Source organism: Antrostomus carolinensis, unplaced genomic scaffold, assembly GCF_000700745.2.
Source record: "Antrostomus carolinensis isolate BGI_N321 unplaced genomic scaffold, ASM70074v2 scaffold13462, whole genome shotgun sequence".
Lineage (NCBI taxonomy): Eukaryota > Metazoa > Chordata > Aves > Caprimulgiformes > Caprimulgidae > Antrostomus > Antrostomus carolinensis.
Window position 1 is genome coordinate 1 of NW_010297668.1, and position 22,629 is coordinate 22,629.

General features: G+C 37.4%; 2 protein-coding genes across 2 annotated transcripts in view; one reads left to right on the plus strand and one right to left on the minus strand.

Moving 5' to 3' along the window:
* Positions 1 to 1,235: 1,235 nt before the first annotated feature.
* Positions 1,236 to 5,814, plus strand: SPATA22 (spermatogenesis associated 22). Its single transcript, XM_029083550.1, has 8 exons — positions 1,236 to 1,278; positions 1,688 to 1,768; positions 2,545 to 2,599; positions 2,735 to 2,830; positions 3,893 to 4,247; positions 4,578 to 4,707; positions 5,138 to 5,235; positions 5,623 to 5,814. Exons 1-8 carry the CDS (start codon positions 1,236 to 1,238, stop codon positions 5,812 to 5,814), a joined length of 1,050 nt encoding a protein of 349 aa, XP_028939383.1.
* A 4,089-nt stretch (positions 5,815 to 9,903) lies between these two features.
* LHFPL7 (LHFPL tetraspan subfamily member 7) overlaps positions 9,904 to 22,629 on the minus strand; it is a 55,837-nt gene continuing 43,111 nt past the window's right edge. The window contains exon 3 of the mRNA XM_029083551.1: positions 9,904 to 10,130. Within this exon, the coding sequence (XP_028939384.1) occupies positions 9,904 to 10,130 (227 nt within the window). The remainder of the gene's footprint in view (positions 10,131 to 22,629) is intronic.

Below are 22,629 nucleotides of genomic sequence, written 5' to 3' on the forward strand. Positions count from 1 at the left end.
TTTTTTTTTTTTTTTTTTTTTTTTTCTACAGCTTTAGCTCTGGGGTTTTGGTTGCTTATCTTCAAGAGAGGACAGAAAACAAGACTGTCCAAAATGTCATTATTCAACACCAAAACTGGCTTCATAAACTAAAATGTCAGGTTTACGGGGTTTTATTTTACAAATATGTCACTTACCGATGGCCATTAGGCTTTCTAGTGCCAGCAGTGCAGCTTAAATTGTCTAACAGCAATGAACTAGAAGCTGCTGTAATGTTGTCACACATGTAATTGATGTACCTCACAGAAATAAAGAGTAAATTGATTTATTAGTCCAGCTGTGGTAGATACTGATGCTTAATTCTTATCAACATGTTTATTGGCTGTGTATGGTTAACTGCCAGATCAAAATAAATGTGGAGGTAACATCTTATATTATTTCAATGTACACGTATGTGATACTACTCATATGCCACTAAAATATGTACCAGGAGCTAACTTTAGAATAGCAACTCGTGCTACAGAATAGTCTGTGTAGTATCTTCAATGTATACAGTAATATATAGTCATTTATAGAAGTAAAACACAAATAGCAAACTATCTGTACCTAATATGCTAACATAGACTTTTTCTGTTAATAATATTCGGTTGATAATAATGGGGTTTTTTTGGCTTGTGAAATATATTATGTATAAGGAAACTGACTAAAGGTTTTAGGTCTGTACCACAAAGTACAGAAAATAAGCATGATAGTATTTTTCACAGAATAGTTAAGTCAGGTTTTTTTAACTCAAAGCCATGTACCTTGCTATCACACTTTGCAGCAATGTACAAGTAATCATTTTCTATTAGTATTCTATTTTCAGGAATTTAAAAAAAAAAGTATTTGAATTTATATGTGCTTTTAAATTCAGAAGTGAATACAGTGTTTTTAAATTATTTTTTAGAAGTAGCTAATATAACTTTTACTTCAAGAATGTAATAATTTAGGTGCTTAATCTGCAAAGAGCAGCTGCATGTTTCTTGTGTACCCGTGGATCTCCTAAATTCAGTACAGCTGCTCACACGTGTTAGGCTTGTGTCTGAAGCGATGCTTGTAACTGGGTGTAGAGAGAGTTAAGAGAAACTGACATAAAATCGCATAAAATATGAATGTGTTTACAACATGAATGAGTTTACTTTGTCTGCTTATCTAACTTCCATACAGCAAATTTGGAGTAATCAATAGAGTGTTGTGTATTAAGGCACAGCAAAGAAATGAAAAGGAGTCTAGCTGACACTCCCACTCGCAGCACAGCAGGTACCATCCCTTCTTTTGTGCTTCATAGTTCATACCTCATTATGCTTTTATATTTTTATATCTACATACACACACATACCCAATACTCAAACAGGATATCAAGTATTCAGTCCTAGACCCCCATTTCCTGAGTGGACTTGTATGTGTTGTCTTATTGCAGCACAGGGCAAGATTTTGAATGGAGTCAGGGGACTGGTCACTAAGGGATATGTTTCATTTGCAGGATTATATGCAGGACAGAGGGCTGGGAATATACATTCTGTGAGGCAATGGCTGGTCTGTTTTGTGTTTATGAAATGTAATTCCTATGGGTGATGTAAAATAATTGTTAAGTAATTTTATTTACACATTTTAAGTGTAGGTTGTGTATCTTGTTGCTGTTGGTATAGTATTATTATTTTACTTTTAGGTTGTCTGCCTGTACCTCTGTTCAATCAGAAAAAAAGAAGCAGACAGCCTCTCACTTCAAATCCACTTAAAAACGAGCCAGGTACCAGTTCTGGGACTTGTACTTATGACTTTTCTCCCACATCATTTGGTAAATAAGATATGTTATATTTTTTGAATAGCTCTAAATCAGATAAATCTTAACTTTATCATTGTATTGTATTAAATTGGACATTGTCTCTATCAAGAACTATATACATCTTTTGTGTTTATTTCTGAAAAGTTCATTATGTAAAAAATGTCCTCCAGGAAATTTCTTTCTCCTCTAGACAATTGAGCTTTTTATACTTTGTGCCTAGAGGGAGTTTGACTCTTTGTGTGTTAGAGAATGAAGCAGCACTGGCATTTAAATAGAGTCTCTTGAAACTGACCTTTGTTTTCAGTTGATTTCAATCAACATTCAAGTCCTGTGTTACAACAAGAAACATTTGTAAGATGTCTTGTAATTCAGAAGGGAACTTCTGTTCTTCAAATTCTGCTTGGAAAGAATGATGCAGAATCTGTCTTTAGTACTTTATTTATATTTTACTTAAAGTGAAAGAGTTTACTTATAATAACGTAAAAGTCTTTGTGCTTTGTCTGTAACAAGCATTGTCTAGAGAAGCAACCTACTTGTTAGAAGTTGTCTTGTAATTCCAGATATCAAAGGATCACATTTCTGTTGTGTTGGTTTTTGTTTGTTTGTTTTTTCCTGGTCATTCCTGTGTGAGACTGCGTGGAACATTAAGCAAAAAAAGAGTAGGAGCCCTAATACACCTATTACACCTCAATCTTTTCAGTTTGTACCCATATTCAATCCTTTGTCTTTTTGAGAATTAGGCTGGGGAACTGCAAACCCAGAAGTGGCTGAACTACAGAAAGCAACAAACAATGGGTATGTAAAAGCAGGTTATTTGTTTCTTACTGATTTTTATTTGGGTAATAATTGTTTTACAAACTATGATCTATGTGTCTGTTGTACAATAAAGCTGCCACTATGTCACTGATACTTTAAACTTATCTTTGAAAGCCCAACAGAACATCAGAGGGCTCCTTCCCTTATGAAACCACCAAATGCATCAATGTCTAATTTAGCAAATGCTGGAAAAAACTTGTATGCCCGCAGGTTGGTAAAGTCTTTCATTTTTATTATCCTTCCTTAACCAAAATTAATCTCATGTGAAACTATATCTTAAATTTTCCATATTCTTGTAGCATTCAGAGAAACCCTTTTAATTCTTAGGTGATCACTGATCATAATTCCATTGTGTCTATAAGCCAAAACCCACTGAGATGTATTATCTTTCCAGTGTACCTAGTGAGGCCTATTAATTAGATCTTATATCTAGCCTTATTATCAGGCCTAAAATTAAGTCTTAACCTAAGAGTTGATTGAATTTTGGTAGTCTTGGATGGAATTTTTTGAGATTCCCTTTTGCTTGAAGTTTTTCCCACTTTCAAACTAAATTTATCAATAGACTCAAAATAAGTTTCTCTGTGTACATTAAGGCAATTTTATAGCAAAATATTTAATCAAAACTTAATATAATTGTGAACTCTGCTTTTATAAACCAATGAAAAGCTTACAGATTCAGATGTCTAGAGCTGTCAGGAAAACTTCCAGCAACGTTATAATTGTCCTTTTTCTCTCTTCCCTTCTTCCTGTTCCTTTCCAATGGCAAAAAGAGGGCGAATGTTTCAGAAAAGTGCCTTCAAAGGCAAAATGGAACAGAGGTGGAAGGAATTTCTGAGCTGCCTTTATAAAATGAAGGGTGTTAGAAATAATAAGGTCAGCTCTAGAGTTTGTTGTAAAATTATTTCTTCATTGGTGGTGGAAGAAGAAGTCAGAAATATCACTGTCAGAAGAAACTTTGATTATTGTATTTTAGAGTTATGGAAAAGATGTGAATCTTAGGTGAGGAAGAATCCCTTATACCAGGCAGGACAACAAAGTAGCAAGGTTTTAAGGCCTATTGAATTCAGCTGGATTTAATCACAGGTGTAATCACTGTCCTTTTTGTGGGTAAATTTAAGTGTATACTCAAGTGCTTTGAGTCTGAATATTTAGCAGATTTTTTTCTAAAGCTAGAACAACAATACATAAATTGCTTTTATATCATTTAATTACATATCTGAGTATTCACAATAGGTACTGCAATACTGAACTATGTCTTATGTTGCACTGCAGGGCAGAAGAAAAGACTCCCAGTACTAAATTTTGGAACAGAAATGAGTATACTCCTTTAAGTAACACAACAGATTCAAGATCTGATAGTGGAATTATTCGGAAGTTTGAGAGCCTTTCAACTAGTTTGAAAACTGTCCAGCAGCCAAAACCCCTTGATAACCGTAATTCATCTCAGCATATCAAAACAACAGAAGCCAACCAAACATACACATCTAAAGGACAGTGGCCAGTGAAACCCAATGCTGCTTCAAAACGTCTGCAGGATCATAGTCTGGCATACCAGTTTAACCACAATATTAAGCAAAATAAAATGAATGAAAAACAATTTGATTGTGCTTCAGAAGACAAAAGTCAGGTAAACTTATGGAGAGAGTTGATAGGAAGATACAATGAAGAAAAGAGTAAAGAAAAAGAAAAGTGTGGAAAGAGAAGGCTTTCATCAGTCCTAGCTGCCTTACAAACCCTTCAGGTTCTGAAAATTTAAAAATGAAATTTTCATACTGTAATAACTCACAATCCTCAGCACAATCATATAAATTGGCAGGGAGTTGTTTGTGTAGTCTGAACAAATAATTTAATTTTAATGTAAATAGTGGATATTTAACATAATATATAAATGTCTGTGTGCCTTTTAAAATTGTGTGAGTGTGTATCTCTAACTTGAGTTTTCATCTTCCTCTGAAAGGAAGTTTCATCATCTCAATTAAAAATTAAAGACAAAAAGAATTCTTTGCGAATCATATCTGCAGTCATTGAAAGCATGAGGCACTGGAGTCAATATGCTTACAAAACTGCACTGTTATTTGAAGTTTTAGGTAAGCATGGTAGATTGTGATGTAACTGATAATACTTTAAATCGAGGTGAATAAGAATATACAATGTAATGGCATCTCAGAAACCTCTTTTGACAAGGTTGCAGGTGTTTAAAGTTGATTTGCATATGAAGATCAATAAAACTTAGAGAATTGTGTTGGGCATAACATGTTTGCAGTGATGGTTGTGAAAACCACGTGGTCACTCAGTTTAGAGAGACTTCATACACAGTTTTACTATTCAAAGACTATGTAAAGCCCATAATTTGTGTTGGGACTTCCACTGCTGACAGCACAAGTTCTCAGAGAACGCTGATGCTGACGACATGTCTTAGTGCTTTTGTGTAGTAATTATTGTCGTGGTGTCTTTGCACATCACCCTTAGTACTGCTCTGAAGTTTACATCCTTATTTCTTTTTGCTAAATGTTTCAGGCACACTTGATTCTGCAGTCACACCTGGAGCTTATGGGGCAAAGAATTTTCTTCTGAGAGATGGAAAGGAGAGTCTGCCATGTGTATTTTACGAAATTGTAAGTATTCCTGTGTCCATACCTAACACAGACACCACTAGCTATAATCCATTTTATGAAGTTAATATTACGTTGTTCTGGTAAAGCAAACAATTACTTTGTAAAAGGAAAACTGGATGCTTATACCATGTTGTCCCCACACTGGTCTAGAGCAATAACCCAGTCACTATTTAGGCATCCTCAGGCTTCTCTTTCAGCAAAAAAAAAGGTGGGACTTTCAGTTCAGCTTCTAAGTAGTTGATAATAGCAAAAAAGCTGATGTAAATTCCTTCTGCATTTTGGGGTAGTCTTCAGAAATCCACTAATATCTGATAACTGGACATTTTGAATGGCTCTATGTTAGAAAGGTGTGTAATTTTTTATTTGTTTATTATGCTTTTGATGAAGGACCGGGAGCTTCCAAGACTAATTAGAGGTCGAGTGCATAGGTGCATGGGAAACTATGACGCAAAAAGGAACATTCTCAAGTGTGTCTCTGTAAGACCAGCAACTACTCAAGAACAAAACACTTTCCAAGAATTTGTTAAAATTGCAGATGTTGAGATGACAGCATATGTAAAAAAAATGAATGAAATTTAAAAGTCTAAATGGTTGTCCGAAACCGATTTTCACTAATTACCTGGAAAGGATGGACATCCTAAAGCATTTACCAAAACTAATACTGAAACTCTGATTAAATAATTGAAAATATCACTATGCTGTTGTCCAACAAATGTTGGTAACAATGTTTTGTTTCCACTGTTACTTTTCAGAGCTTACATTTCCCAGTTAAATACATAACAACAGGGTTCTGTTACACAGTAGATTAGATTTTACTGGAGAAATTCTGAATTAAAATGTTTAAAGTTTTGCAGTAGTGCAAGTTTCTTAGAAAAAGATCATCACTAGTAATTCAGGTTGCCATTGCTTTTCATTATTTTCAATTTTTAGAAATTCCTTCAAACCTATTTCAAAATGTTGACTATATAATTCTTTTGAGGAGTATTTGGTCAAAGTTAAATAGCTAACAAATGTCACCAAAGTTCACTTTAGCTCTGCATATTGCATTAAAACTGCTCTTTGGTAGAAAGTAAGGAGGTAGTTTTTGTTCCATTTCCAATGAACAGGTTCCCTTTCCTTTGCTGGGTTACAAGAACACGTGTAAAAGCTTTTCTAGAAATGAACATAATAGATACTACAGAGAGATTTCACAGGATGCAGCTGTGTATATTGGGTGTTCATATGGTTCCCATTGATATGTTATCTGATTCATGGTTTTTTAAAAAATAAATAATCAGAATAACACCTGTATAAAATAGCAACAGACCCTGAAGCCATAGGAAGATTGCTCAAGGACACAGAGGAAGTTGGAGAGAAGTAATTATTTGGACACAGAACTTCCTTGCCTTTGCCATAGAAACATCTTTTACGAGGGATGGACCATGGACATGTTTATGTGTCTTTGCCTTCAAACTTGCATAGATTATTCCTGTTGCTTCTATTTCCTTTTCCCCTTAGCTAGTTCCCATACTTCAAAAGTTTTGTACCAGATCTGTTGGGAATTTTAAAACAAAAGTGTTGTCAAGAAAATAGTGAACAGTGTGGAGGGTTTGGGTTTTTTTTTTAATTTTATTATACAGTGTTGGCAATTGGAAATTTCACATTTAAAATAATTGAAATATTGTATCCAACAAGTCAAATACAGAAAACAGTTAATATTCTAAAAAGGAGCCAGCTAGTCAACGCAGAAACACATTAATGGAAAATACAGCTTTTAGTTACACTTAAAAAATTATATATTTAGAATAAAACTTGAACCTGGTCCAGTAAATCGTTTGACTTGTAACAGGAAAATGCTTTTACACAGTTTAACGCGCAGACAGTCTTTATTTAAAAAAGTGATCTGTCAGTGTTAGCACATGTATTGTTAGCAACACCCCCCTTAATGTTCCAGTTGAGGAACCTAAAGTATATATGCTTTACTAACTGTTGTAAGAATCCCTTGCCTTATCATCTCTACCTTCTGTGCTAAGCTGGTTCTGAGCATGGATGTTTGAAGGAGAGTTTCATCTATCCAGTTGTAGAGGTCATACATATATTTTATTTCCTTTATGTATTATAAAATATTAAAGAAAGTTCCAAATGGAAGCATTAGCTTAACTCATAAAAGGTGCAGAATATGACAGGATATAGAGCTTGATGATGTTCACAACAGAAGTTGAATTTTAGGAAGGATGTGGTACAGCAGTGTTGTATATTGTAAGAGTCCATTGTAACAGTAAGTTAAAACTACAAGGGAAGGCTGAACGGTGGGACCAGACCTGCAAGCGCCTGTGTGTCATCAACATCACACAAACGTTGTAGTCCTGCTGATTTCAGTTGAATGATTGATGGTTCCAGTTCTGCACACGTGGAAGTTACGTGAATGAGTAGTGACAGGAATAGGTCATTTGCATCTGCTAGGTATGTTATGGCTGTTAATAAAGCTCTAAAATAATTTTACTTTCAGTAAGTGTTTAGATCTTTGCAAAAAAAGGTTTTCTACTTTGCACTAACAAATCACTTTTTCTAGTGAAACATTAAGTGAACAGTCGTAAACATTACACCAAACAGAAAAAACCCTACGTCATACAGTTTATACACATCACTCAACATTTTTCAGTTGTTGGTTGGTTGGTTTTTTTTTTAAACCATATTGATCCTGTCTTGTATAATGGTTCTAGTGTCAAGGCACAGGTTGGTTAGGAAAGAAAAGCCTGCATCTCTGTCTCTCTACATTGTGGTGATGATTTTCTTTTTATATGTTGTTTGTTATTCCTCACTTCTCTGACTCTTACATGAAAATTATCAATTTCAGCCATTCATTAAAAAACGTGTAAGACATTACTGAAACATACATTACTATACAGAAGTGACTGAAATTCATTCTTACTTTAGAGGCGTTCCTTCAACCTATTTTATTAAATACTTAGAAGATGTAATTCCTCAGTCACTGTGAGCAAAAACGCATAGCGCACACTCTCTCTCTCTGTATTTAATTCTACATTGAAATCTGTATTTTCAAAGATTACTAATGGAACTTGCCAAGTTTATGTGCAGAATTTGCTTTTAGAGTGCATGAAAATGTAACAACAGTTATTTTGGAAAACAACGCAACGTTCTATTGAAGTTTAGGGTGAGGAATGTAAACAAGACTGCAGGAGTCTTTGACATTTATTAAAATAACACAGTGATTGTTCTATTTGTTTGCATTTTCTTATACATCCTCAACATGTCTCTGTCTGCCCTTTCATGTACACTTTCCATTAAAAAAAAAAATAAATCAGGAATCAGTTGGACTCAGCTAAGTGAAGAATAATAAATTTGATCACTTGGTTTGATCCAAAATACAAAACTAAGAAGTATAGCTCTGAATTAAATATAATCTATGTGGTTATTTCTTTTTTTAATAAATAATAGAAAATAAAAGATGAGAATAGAATTAGAATTCAATTTTCATTTTAAATGAAAAACATAACGGTGGGGTGAGACCAGAACCCAATGTTTCTTTTGCTTAAGGCAATCAAGTGCACTTATTTCAGTGCTTGATAGTGATGAATTCAGTGCTACTGTGGAAATCAGACTTCACAAATTTCACATACAAACCCATGAAATATGGCCATTTGCTAGTTCTGACACAGCATCAGACACTTATCAGTCGTGTCCCGTAGCCTTTCACGTATATTTTTTCTTTACAATAATGGGCTCTTAATAGAAATGGAAATATTAGAATCTAGCTCATCCTGGCTTGTGTTATCATTGCATACAAGGGCCATCAGGCACCTGCGTTTTTGTAAACAGATTTTTTTCTTACCAGTCTTAAAAAGCAAACAACAAAACTCTACAGTTGTAATAGTTCAAATAATTTTGTAAAAGTCCACCTAAAATTATAATTTAAGAAATACTAAAACCAAATTCTTAGCGGTTTTTTTTTTCCCTTGTTGTTAAACTACTGAATCATCAGGAAGCCTTTGGAAGTGGTTAGATCTTTCTCTCTCAGGAAAAAAAGTCATCTCAATCTTATGCAAGACTTTATGAAGATGACTGTAAATCTTGAAGATGAGATCAGTATTAAAAACTGTGCTGACAGTTTACCATCTGCAGGTACTACTAATACATGTAGATTAGAAAGAACCTTTTCTCTTGTATACAATTCTTTTTTAGATACCAAGCTGAATTTTAGGCTGTGGCTACTAGTAGGCGCTTTTTTCACTAATCAAAATAATTGTAATAAAATATCATTATTGATTTTAAAATTATTGGGTTCATAAAAGTTTTGACATCTAATAATATACAAAAAGTGAATTGAAACTTTTAAAAGACTTACGATTTTGAGACACAAAAGAAACTGGGAGGTAGACAGATGTTTTGAGGATAAACAGATTATTTTTTTTGTCTAAGGCATTATGCCATTATATATTTAGAGCAGTATAAAAGCTCTTATTAATTAATCTTATTTCAATTCCAGAGTGTTCGCTGCTCATACCTACGGAAGACTATCAATGCACTTTTGGTCTTTGTGAATCTGACCTTCTCTTCCCCATCTCCTTTTTTTTTCTCTTTAGCAATACAGCTAAATGGAAGTGCTATAACAGTTTCTGCCCATTGCCTGTAGACAGGAATGTTTTGTTCTTGAACAGTAATAAAATACTATAAAATAGTAGGTATTGGAGTTGGAGATATGTGCTCTTTTGGTGCATATTTTGCAAAGAATGGTAAAAAGACAGACAACATGACCCCAACAATTGCCAGCATATACCCCCAGCCAATCTGGCAGTCTCCTGCATAGTAGATGTCTGAATTCTCACAGAATCTCTTCACAGTAGCAGAGTTGAAACCAAAAGGGTAAACCAAAAGCCCAGAAGCCATTATGAACACTAGAGAGGAGAAAAAAACACAATTATTATCGAATACTTAATTCCTCTGAAAAAAAAAATCCTTCTTTCATAAAGGCAAATATATGTTTTATTAAAATCAAGGGGAAAAGTTATGACTTAAAACTCACGATTGTCAGATTATCTTCCTTTTCCCAAGTCCCTTTTACAGACAGCAGTGTCATAACACAGTCGCAAGTTGGCATTGGGATTTTTTGCATGAGAACTGTTGCCCATTACAAAAGTTCAGAAATGTTGTAATCCGAATTATGTAGCCATTTAAAAAGTGAGATGATTCAGATACAGTGGAATCCAGAAGAGAAGGATTCCAAAGTTTGCAGATTCCAAACCAGCTTGATTTTCTTCCCAGCAGCATTTTTGTACTTGAGATAAACAATTACTTTGTTCTGCCAAATAAAAACTTTCAATGAAAGAGTTTAAACTTAGTTTTTCAGATTCTGCTGATTAGGTTCTGACAAAATAACCACTTTCTCATTATTCTCAGTATTACAAACTGAAATTGTTTTAAAAAATCCTGCATTTGACCCAAAGATTGTGAGATGAAAAACAATACAACGTCATCTTTTTATTTGGTTTTTAGCCTCAGTCTTTCAATATATTTTTTGGAATTTTTCTCTATAAACTTGAGGATTTTTGATCTAAGTTTGAGACCTAAATTATTACGACCTGAAGTTCCCATATTACTTAATTTTGATAGCTTGGGCTCTAAAAACACACAATAAATATAATGTGATGTTGTAGAAAGCTAAAGGCACAGAGTTAAAGTAGCAGGACATCTCTCCCAGCCAGTCATCTTTTAAGCCTTCTAGCCAAACAGGCTGGCAGATTAATCCAGTGCATAATGAAGAAATATGTCTAAAATACAAACAAAGCTTAAGCCAGCTCTTGATGTTGGAAAACCAGACTTGCCTCCTGCAATTACACTGTCTGTATTATTTGTTAGCTTTTAATAGAACTTCACAGATTTTAGTGTCTTTAATGAATACACATTATATTTAAAAGTCATGGCTTATGCAATTAATTCAATGAGCAGCAAAACTACTTTCCCAGCTTTGAAAATAAGACTGCCCAAGGTATAAATCATGATTATGATAAAGATGTATTAAAATACCCCAGGTACAGTTCTCACAGCCTGCTTCTGCTGCCTGGGAAGTCCAGAGGGGCTGAGCCAGGCCGATGCGAAGGGAGATGCCGTCCCAGCCATTGTGTATATTCCTTGGTTGAGAGAACACTGAGAAACCCTTTTTCCTTTTCTAGCCTTTCTGCTAATAAATAACCGCTGCATTTAAAATCTATAATCTATTTAAACAGGCTTTATTTGATGTACCAAAAAGATACCAGGAAACAGTCCCTTTTCCTACTTTCCCATTCTTCCAGGATAGTGTTTTATTCAAATTCAGGGTGGACTGTTAGTGATTCAAGAATAGTGGTAATTAGAATTAACTGTTCTGTTTGTGCTGATAGATAATTCATAACCAGCAAACATCTAATGAAACATTAAGATTATGAAACAAACAGTACATGCTATTGTGTGTATTTGTAATTGCCTTTCAGGTAGGGCATGTGCATATTACTCCAATTATAATGTTGAAGAGGCTTAATCTTAAAAGTAGCCACTAAAAAAAGGGCAATCACTCATTAATTTTTTTTAATTAAAAATAAAACTTTAATAAGCTTGAGGGCTAGATGAAGTAAAAAAAAAATTAACACACACAGCTTGTAATGTCCCTGAATAACTTGAATTAAACCTTTCCTTCTAGTCTAAATGGAACTGCTGACTTTATCCCTTGTAAAAAACAATAGAAGACCAAGAAAATGTAAATTAAAAGGAGAGAAACTGGAACAGAAGCAAACTTGCCAGTCTGTTTCCCTCCAGGGTAACTCCTGTGTTGGGTACAAAGAGAAACTGCCTGCCAGTAAGCAGAGCCCTCTGAGAGCAAGGTGCTTTTGCTCCCACAACCACTCTTTTCCTTTAAGCCTTTATCAGTCCTCAGTGGTTCCCAAGGAGAGGACTGTGCCCTTCCCCTCTTTCCCGGCTCAAGGTGGGTGAAGGTGATGCTGCAGGAGCCAGTTAAGGGAAAGGTCCTCCCTGGTGTAGGCAACATCTTGAGCACGTCTCACAGTCCCTGATACTCAACCAGCTGTACCTGCTGTGGGTGCCCAGGGCAGGAGGGAGCTCACAAAGCTCAGCTCTGAGTTCTCAGCAGCTGTGCTTGTGCATTTAGACTCCACCATTAAACAGACGTACAGAAGCTGAAGCTAAATACGAAGAAGTAAATTGCATTATGCAGCTCTCCCTTAACTACACACTTAATGACACCACTAAAAACAATACAAAATGAAAATAGAATAAAAATGAAGCTAAACTACGTACACACACATCTACCAAAGGTCACCGAGCTTTCCCAAAGGAAGAAAAAGACCTTAGGGCCAGCACACTTCTTTGGTTCAGCAAAAACTGAAAATTGTGTGACACTCACACGCCCAGGAAAATTCCCTGAGCACCACTTCTGTAGGCAGGAACATAGGAAGCAAAATTGGAGAGCAATCAGGAAAAAGGGAGAGTTTCCCTACTGCTGTTGTAAAGTTTGAGAGCGTTAAACCACTAAGCTGAGCAACAAACTAAACCATGTTAATCCATAGACCTAGGTATGTTGTAGCATTCACTCCTGGGCTGATACACTAGGAAGCAGAACAACCAGAGAGACTGTCATGTACAGCAGATACGCAGCACAGCCCCACTCAAAACCCAGACTCCTCGACTGCACGAAGAATCTTGAAATAGTCTCGTGGTGCAAAACCTTCTGTAAAGTGTTGGGCCCGTTTGCAAAGGAAAGCGAGCCAGTTTTAAGAGAAACAGCAACTGCTCTAAGCAAGAAGCAGATCTAAAATTTAAATTTCAGTTTGTTCATCAAAACCAAAATAGTCCACGCATCTCATTTGGCAAAAGAAAACATTACGCGGCATTGGAAGTAATTGTTTTATCATAAAATCCTTTTAAACTTTGCTAACTGTTAAAATGGGGTGGTTTTCTGACACTCTCTCCATCCCTTGCTCTACTTCACATATGTCCATGTATGTTTTCTTTTTGATTGGGTTACACAGAATTATTTTGAAGGTTGTGCTTTATAGTGACACCAGTGTTTTGATTACCCCTTGGTGCTGGTGTTGTGTGGTGTGATTTAATGGAAGAAGCTTTTTTTTTTGAAGGCTAGAAATAATCTGTCACAGTTGAGTGTAATGTGCTCACATATCAAACAAGCTAAAAAGTTACCCATGGTTTTATATCCTCAGGCATGTCATAGAATGACCTCATTATTCTCATTTAGGTGCCCTCTTTCTTACAAAGGCTCAAAATATTGAATAGTCTGTTATTATCAGCAGAAGCCCAGCTTTCAGACATGGTGCTAATGACTGCTTAATAGTGCTGTCTGTCAGCAGTGCAGTTAGCTGGGAGAGCACACAAAGAAACAGTGGGGCTCCATTTAGGCTCCTCATATCACACTTATGCCTCTGCACAGTTTTCCAGCAACAAACAACACTTTAAAAGGTGTAAGAATACAGCAGTGAGTGCATCTTACCATTATGTGTGCTGTAATCCCGCTGTCAGACAAGATGATGAGAAGGCTAAACGATGGATTTGGGTCTGTTCTATAGCATGAAGCATATGGAGTATAGAGGGGACTTGCTGGTAAAATGGATAGTTGGAGTTCTTTTTTTAACGTGGCTTGGATCTCTCAGTAGCTGTTAGGTCTTGTTAGAAACATGCTTTTTGTTGTTGTTGTTTTAATATCTGACACCTGGTGTTTGTTACTGCTAGGTCCTTATCACCTGAGTTCTCACCAGTAAGTCACAGCCACAACTGACTGCAAGGCAGCTTAAAGTCAAGTCCACGTGCATTCGCTCAATTGTAAGTCACTTTTTATTTCTACATTCTCATCTCCTGCTCTCCCAAATGGTTACAGTCTCACCCTCAACCTCTCGCGTCCTCTTTGCTTCCCTGGTGTTCTACAGTCAGATGATAAATGGCATTTTCTCCTCTGGAGGGTTTGCTTGCCAAGGCAGGACCACTGCACTGTGCTCTTGCTACCTGTGCAGGCCCAAAGCTTAAAAAATGTGGTTTGCCTAATTTTTTTTTAAAAAGTAGATTCCTGAATTTGTCAAACTCTAAATAAAATAACTTCAATTAACAGGTATAAGATATTATTAGAAAAGAGGACACTCCTTTTTAGGGAAAACAGGGCATTTTGTAGAAACAGTTGTAAATTGTTGGTGATAATACTGAAACAATGACTCTTCTACTCAGGGAAAATAGCATTTTCTGCTGTTTTAAAATTTAATAAACTATAACTCTTGTCATACTGCTTATTTATTTATTTATTTTAATCTATCACGTTCCATTTTCAAGTTTATTTGAAACCAAACCAAAGTCCTGTAGTTCTCATGAGTGTGTGTAGAGGGCACCAGTGTACAACGCTCTTAAGTACCATGCACAAAAACTACATGGCTATTTCCATTTCCACTTATTTTGGCAAGACTGGTGGAGTTTTCAACTTATGAAACACAATAATTGAATAGTTCTCTGTATTGTGAAGCAGGAATACAAAACTTGGCTAAACTTATGTGTATCCTTTCACACTGATGTTGCAGTGGATGGAAATCCAGAGATGGACTGCAGACATTATAGAGACCAGAAAAAGCTGTTTTATTTTATTGTATTTGTTACTATGTTTAGATGATGTAGTACTGATCTCCAGTAGTAAATTATGATGTGTGCATGAATTATCTTCCTGAAATTACCTGCTGTAAGAAGATTAGTTTGTCTTAGAAGTTTAATTTGCTTATTTTAGGAGTATGTTATATTCCTGATACTTGTGACGGTGATGGATTAATTGCAAGATTGTGGAACATATCAGAAAATCATTAGAATTAGGGCTGAATCGTAGCCCAGCAAGAGTGTTATTCCAGCCCTATTACAGATTATCAGTGTTTTATCTCTTCTTGGAACATTTTTATTGACAGCACTTAGTCTACCAAAGCAGTCTTCACTCATCAAGAAGTTTCCTCTCACACATAATCCATTACCTCCCTTCTTAAAGCTGGCAGTTCTTATGCACAATCAGTTGACTTTGAATAACACATTTCCTCTCAGGTTTATACATTTTATTAATCTAAAAATTTTATTATAGCTCCTCTTCAGTTTTTCTTTATGTTTATGTGATTTTACTTCCATCATTTTAAATGAGAAAGCACATGCTGATCCAAAGCCCCTGACACCTTAATACAAAGCTAGAAATACAGCTGACATCTGAGTGGCAATGAGAAAACCTTTCAACCAGTAACACAGCCAGACATCTTCAAAATCATCATCTCTTGTCTCTTTCAACAATTGGAAACCTAACAACAATGCTAAATAAGATCCAAAGTCACACTTCCTGTTCTCCATGGTAATAGCTGCACATGAGTGTACAAACAGAAACAAGAGGGAATTTTGGGCTATCCACAAATTAGGAATTTTGTTTTGGCTACTTCATAAAAGGAGGAATTACCTAGAGTGATTTTGGTGAGAGCTGAAATACATCTAAAATCAGTAGGCATCATTTTAAATGCCAATTAAGTATAAATAAAATGAACGGGAAACTGACTTGTCAAAGATAAATAAACCAGACAAAATCCTACCATTAGGGAAGCAAAACTTTTGCGAGGTGACACAAACAGGGACCACTGTTAAATGCCATTCTGCTCTGCTCAACTCCTGGCAGGTGCATGTCAGGTACCTATAGTTCAAACTCTTGAAAGAAGCCCTAGCAATTCTTCCCTCCAAGGAAAGCAAAATGGAGAGCAGAAAAAAGGGATAATAACACCCATATACTTGATAACAAAACGTAGTTATCGTCCTTCCTAACTGAACAAAGAGTTGGAACTCATAATAACGATACAGCCACTTCTAACATATCACAGTTCAGCTCTTCTCCTTTGTAAGGAATTATTCCACTGGCTTCGTTTCAGTCAAACATGTTGTGATTTGAAGAGCATGTACCAGTGCTGGACCATTGCCAAATCAGTAGATGATACCAGTTCCTTTTCTAAATGGTGCAACTCACAAGTTAGCACTTAGCAGCTATAATATAAATGCAGTTATAATGAAAGCTATGCAGCTTGTCAAAGCCCTTTGTTAGCTAACAAAGGCAATTTACTAGTTTGTACAATATCTCCAAACTCTATGTTTAAATAAATGCTAAGTATGTGATCACAGCTCACCAGCTAAGGACTTGCATTAGATACAGTAACTTGTATTTTTATATATGTATATATATGCAGAGCTACTAGGAAATATATGTATATAAGAAGCTGGACAACGTTTTCCATTTCAGTTTATTTGGATTTAGCTGAGGTGGAATAGGAACAGGTTATTTTAAATAAAGCTAGCACTGAAATAAGAGTGCCCACACACATCTTTTTAGTACCTCTTCAATACCCCATTCAAGTTCTGTTGGCACAACTTCCTCCTTCAGATGAGCCCTTATTGCACAAATAGCCTGTTTCAGAAATGTCTAACAATTGTACAAATAGCTGAATTTACCTCACTTTTTAAACTGAAGGGAGTGGAATCTAACTATCCAGACCTTGGAAAAGAAATTCTCTAAAGCCAACATAGAAGTAATTAGGTTTGGTAATTGCTGCATTAGCTGCAAGTTCATTAAGGGTCACAAAAGGAAATGCCATCCTGGTGACCTTTTAGGTTGCATTTCACAGCATGTTTTCTACCTGAGAACACATGATGAAACTTCAGTATTTCTGCCAAGTGAGTGGTAGCTACGGTGAAGATTTATAGATGTAATCTGGTAATCTATGGGCCTAATCATGCAGTTACAGAGTTGTGTGTCATTTACTCAAAAAGGCTGAAATGATCTAGCACTGTGTGGACTATGGTGAAGGAGTGCATTTTGTCATCTCCAGGGTTAGAAGATATACAGCCTATTTAGCAGACTGTAAAAGGGAGAGGCAAGAGCTAATGTTTCTCAAAATAGCAGACTGTTACACAAAATTTTACAAGACTCGGAGAGCTAAGAAATGGGGACTGTCAGATGCACTCTAATTTGGAAGCCATTACAATTTCCCTTTTTGTATTGCTTCGATACTTACACAGATTTTCTGTTTCTTTTTTTTTTTGAAATTATGTAAGTCGTGTTCACTTCATCTCTCTCAGAACAGCAAACAGAAACAGACTAATAATATTGACATATTTAAGTGTTGGATTCTTTAGATGAGAGCAGCATGTTCAGAACGTATTGTGCCTGTCACGCGCCTGTATTTCCTTATCTCTGTGTTAAATTTTATTCAACAGCTAAGAGTGGTAATAGAAAGTGCATCTTTCAGTTGTTCTATTTTAGGTAAACTTAATATTTTAAACATATTTACTAAGCGATGCACATTGATTAACTGCTCAACTCCATTTCTACAAATAGAAATAAAGGTGGCAAATGCTTTGCTTCTCTTCCTAATTAACCCATCTATGCCAGAACCAGCACGTTCTCCAGCACAAGCAGGGAATGACATTGATGACTGAAAATTTAAATTAATATTTCTTCTTGTGATCTTTTGGCTGAGAACAAGTGCAGCTTCAGTTCACCATCTGATGCATTCCCCAGCAAGGAACAGGATCAGCCTGGCTCTGTATGCAGCTGGCCATAGTGAGGGAGCGGACACGTTTCCTTGCAGCATATTGTGTCTCCTTTGGAGCCAGCTCGCCTGGGGAGGGGAGGTGCTGCCCAGCCTACAGCAGGTCTTGGCTCCTGCTCTGGCTGTCAATTCCAAGTTCTTAAATAGCTATTTAGAGCAGAGGCTAAGGTCCAAAAGACAGGCAGTGATGTGTAGATCACCTGAAATGTCATGATTCGACATGACACGTTTGCTCCTTTCTCTTCCCCACCTGCTCACCTCACAGGTCTGTTTTAAATCAATCTTTTCACCTCTCCCAAGACTCACAATTTAAGCAGAGCAGACGCTTGTGAAAACAGATTTACAGTGAAGCTGGTGGCCATTAAATACTGGCCTTACATCAGAGGTGACCTTATTGTAAAGCGTTGTACGGTGAATTTATTTTGACTGCACATGCTGTACCTTGTCTCCCACACTGCGGAGACGCACAATGTGGCAGCCGAATCGGTGGTGGCGGGAGGCCTGATGCCTGAGAATAATGCCCACGTCTCACTTCGTTAGAGTTGCACTTCACATCCCAGCAGTCTTCAAGCCTCAGGGACATCGCATTCATTACCTCTTTCAGAGACATGTATTTTACATAAATGGCTGAAAGGTGATTAGAATCCCTGACAGAACAGCATTTTATCTGGAATGCAACCATGAAAAATACATGCCTAAAACAAAAAAGGCATCCTACATCCTTCTCCTAATTGATTTAAGCTACAAAGACCAGCTTCTGTTTTCCCAGGGCACAGGAACTACCAGGAAGACACAAATTGCATGTTTTCATATCTCCTAATAAAAACTCCTTGACAGGGGGGTTGAAACCAGAGTTTTCTATTTCTCAGATGTCCTAGTCCTGTGAATGTCATCACTCAGCAGAAGCACACATACTGCCACCTGATCATAAAAAACAGTTCTGTAACAACCCTCATTTCACGCTGCTGATTCCAGCCCACCATAAATCAGCAACACCACAAGTAATGTTGGAAATAATTGTCTGTTCCCAAGCTCCCCTATTTTTACGGCCCAGGTGCCACACAGCTGTAGCCATATGGTAGACCACATCCTACTGAAGTGGGTTAGAGCAGCACCTCCAACACTAAATGCTACCTGAGTACTTGGAAGCTTTTTAACACTGCAAACTGGAAAAGTGCAGCTTGTATTTATGCAGTGGTTTTCCTGACCTTTAAAAATGTTATAAAAGAAATCAGCTCTGGCTTAAACCAGACACTCAGCAGATAGGAAATGGGATAGAAACTGCTAATTCACTGAACACTGCCTGGAAATGCAGCAGGTGATCCCAGGGCTGATCCTCAGGCACGTCTGCCGGTGTGCTGTGCTCTGACCTGTCTTCCCTTGCTCAGTGCACCCTTTTTCTACCATCCACCTTTTTTTTTTCCTGAACAGAGGCTGCTCATCCTGATTCCTGGTTGTGCAAACCAATCAGTGCAGCACAGCTAACATTTTGACTTCAGCCATGTTTGACCTCTGTGTTTCTTAGCCAAGTCTTACATAGCAACTTTCAGGAATGTGTCTTGTCAAAGCACGTGGTCAAAACAGTACCAGGCTGATTGTACCGGTCAAGCCACATACTCAATTAGCAGCAGATGGGTCTACTTTCAGGAACCACCAGCCACGTCTCACACAAGAGGTTGATTTAGTCCAAGGCTGCTGGAAGAAAAGAGCCAAAACCCACCTGGCATCTTACTGCTGAGCACACTGTCAGCTTGCCAGCAGGAAGGACTGGTTGTGCTCCTCACCTCCCACTGTGGACACTGTTTATAGGTACCTGAGCAAGTCACTGCTTGCAGTGGCCTCTGTCAACTGCATGAGTTTGCCATTCTAGGGCACTTCAAAAGGCAGGTTTTGGCTCATGGCCCTTCTACACTGCATGTGGCAAGAAACTCATCATTGGCTGATGTATGCTTCAGCTCCCAACTCGTAAACATACAAATGTAACTTCAGGCCATAGTAAAACAAAAGAAGTAATTGAGTTCAGAGGCAGAGCTATTTAGGTTAGAAAAATAATGTAGAAATGCAGAGTAGTGACAGAACTGCCCGAAATGACTAGCTAAATGAAAGTGATTTGGAATATCTGATCATTTTTATCAGGCTGACCCAGCTGCACAATTTCCCATCTCCAATTATGCCAAAAAAGGCCCATACTTCCTCCTTCATTAATGCATTTGAGGGATTTAATTAGTTACTTCATCAGGTTAATAAATCCCTTCAATAACTTTATTACACTTTGATACAATTATTCAAGTGTTGCAGCTAACAAATGATCATCATTTATATTTCTTGACAGAACAGCTTAGTTAATATATTTGGATCGTGACATACAAAATCCATAAATAAACTTTGGGGACGATTGAATGTCTTTGTGGGGAAGGATAATTTCTGTCTCCAGTTGAAGTAGTACTGGAAATCCGCTGTCTCTTGTGCAAGTAACTTCAGGCAAGAGCTAAGGAGATCTGCAGGAGGTTGGTGCCTGCTAGCAATGTTCTGCTTCCCACTGAGTGCTTAGGAAGGAGGCCAGCTGCTGCAGGACATGTACCACTGCCTATAGGGAGCTCTCTTAAAAGAAGGGACATAACCCATATTTATTTGTTCCAGCACTTCATCAGGTTTAAAATCCAGCTTCATAGAGGCTCTTCCACTTCTTGAGGTTAAGATCTTTTGCTAATTTTGACAAGGTGCAGTGACACCATCAGAAAATAACATTATATTCTGGAAATTATTGTAAAACTAAATTGAATTGGTTGCCATGCCATTTGTTTTTCCTGTGGCATCATAGTAAATGACATCATCAACAGAATAACCTTAGGGGCAAGGATGTTTTCACAATCTTAACCTTCGAATGGCCAGCAGTATTACAGCTTCCTATTACCAGAGTAGTAATATTTATGGTAGGTAGACTGCAAGAATGGAACCATACCATTTATTTACTTATACTTGATAGCCACCTCTGGCAAGAACAAATTTCCCATTAATCACCATCTTATCTCTGTAAGAAACAGTTACTCTCAAGGACATCTGTATTATTTCCTTTGTTTTATAATACACAGAATACTGCTGCTATGGATCTGTTGACACTGAACTTTATTTATTTTCTAGACTTTCTTTTTTAAGAGGAGCTGAAATGCTTAAAGAAAATAAACATTTGTCTTTCTTAATAAACAAACTACTTAAGACTCCAATCATAACAAGGGGCATGTGCATCAGAAATTTCTCTGAATATATTTTTACGTAAAGAAACTGCTAATCAGTCTCTCTTTCTTCTCTTTTTCATCTACTGAAAGTCCAGTTATGAATTCTGAGTTTCTCCTGGGAGTGTAGATGACCTTGTTAACGTGTGACAGTGCCAGAAAAGCAGTGCCCTCCAGTCTAGGGGGTCAGGGAAGTCAAGCCAGTTTTGAAGCTCAGATCTTAGGTTGTAATAAAAAATGCATATTTCTCTTCCTTTTCACATAGTCTTTATTTAGCATTTTAAAAATTAGATATTATGTTGAGCTCCAGGCTGATTTGTTTTTCTAATTTTTCAAGAGCACTGCAGCATATATTTTCATCTTTAAAAAAGAAATCGATATAGGCCCAGCAGGGGACAATACCAGACAGGCAAATTCTCTTTCATACGAGAAAAGCATTAGTGAAAAGACTTCCACGAGCTGAAATTTGTGGAAGTTTCTCCCAGTCAGTGGGCTTGGTTCTTTTCAGTTTCCTAAACCAAATGATGATCACGGATAAGCACAGGTCTCAGGTCAGCTCAGAAGGACCAGGGCTCTTCCTGCTAGCAGCAGACTGCTTCTGCACAATCTGCTTTGAAAATGCAGAGCTGCAGTTTCCCATTTCCTTTCATTTTGGCTCCCAGTGCCATGCAGAGCTCAGGGCAGCAGGGCCACTCGAGCCCTGTGACTGCAGAGGAGACACAAGCAGCATTTAATGGCTACTTTCCCATGCAGACATCTCCTGGCTCTGTTTCAGTGAGCGATAACTGTTGGCAGTGGGATCCGGTGATGCTCGGTGTTTTAGATAAAGCAAAGCAAAAGGTTCTGCCGCCAGCCAGCTCTGTGCCCCCTCTCTCTCCATCTGTCTCAGCCCAGGACACAGAGGAGCCTCCACACTGGTTGTCCTGATCCACTCTGCAGGCCTGAGTGTCCTTTCCATGGAAACCAGAGCCTGAAGATGGAGGAAAGGAAAGAAAGAAGGGTCCCCATCCACGCCCTCTACAGCACAACGGCCCCTCTTCAGAAGTGGCCACGTGCTTGGCAGGAAGGAGATAGGCCCTGTTGCCCAAAAGCAAATAATTTATCTTGAAATAGGGCAAGCCTTATGCAGAACCAGAATTAGGTGGTTATATGAGTGGAAGGGAGACCTATTCATTTTAATTTGCTGTTTAATTAGGTGTCCAATACCACAGAATGGTGAGACGCTCGCTTGGATGGGATCAGGCACCTAATTGTCAGGTGAACACGCAGTCACGCCTGCCTCCTAAACTCAAGCGCTGCTCACACAGCAATTACTCTGGAGTCTGTCAAATGTGATTTAACCAGTAATTTGCTTGCCAAGTGAAAGCTGTGCTTTCAAATATAGTAAAGAACTTTATCCTCTCTCCTGTCCCTGGGCCACTGCTGGGTCCAGGCTATGCTGGTCCTGCCCAGGATGCTGCCCAGCACAACTATCCCACAACTATTCCATTTCAGGAGTGGTAGTGTTGGCTGAGCCAGGAGAGCAGAGGGAACCTGGCAAAGCCTCCAGTGAATCTGTGCTGGTT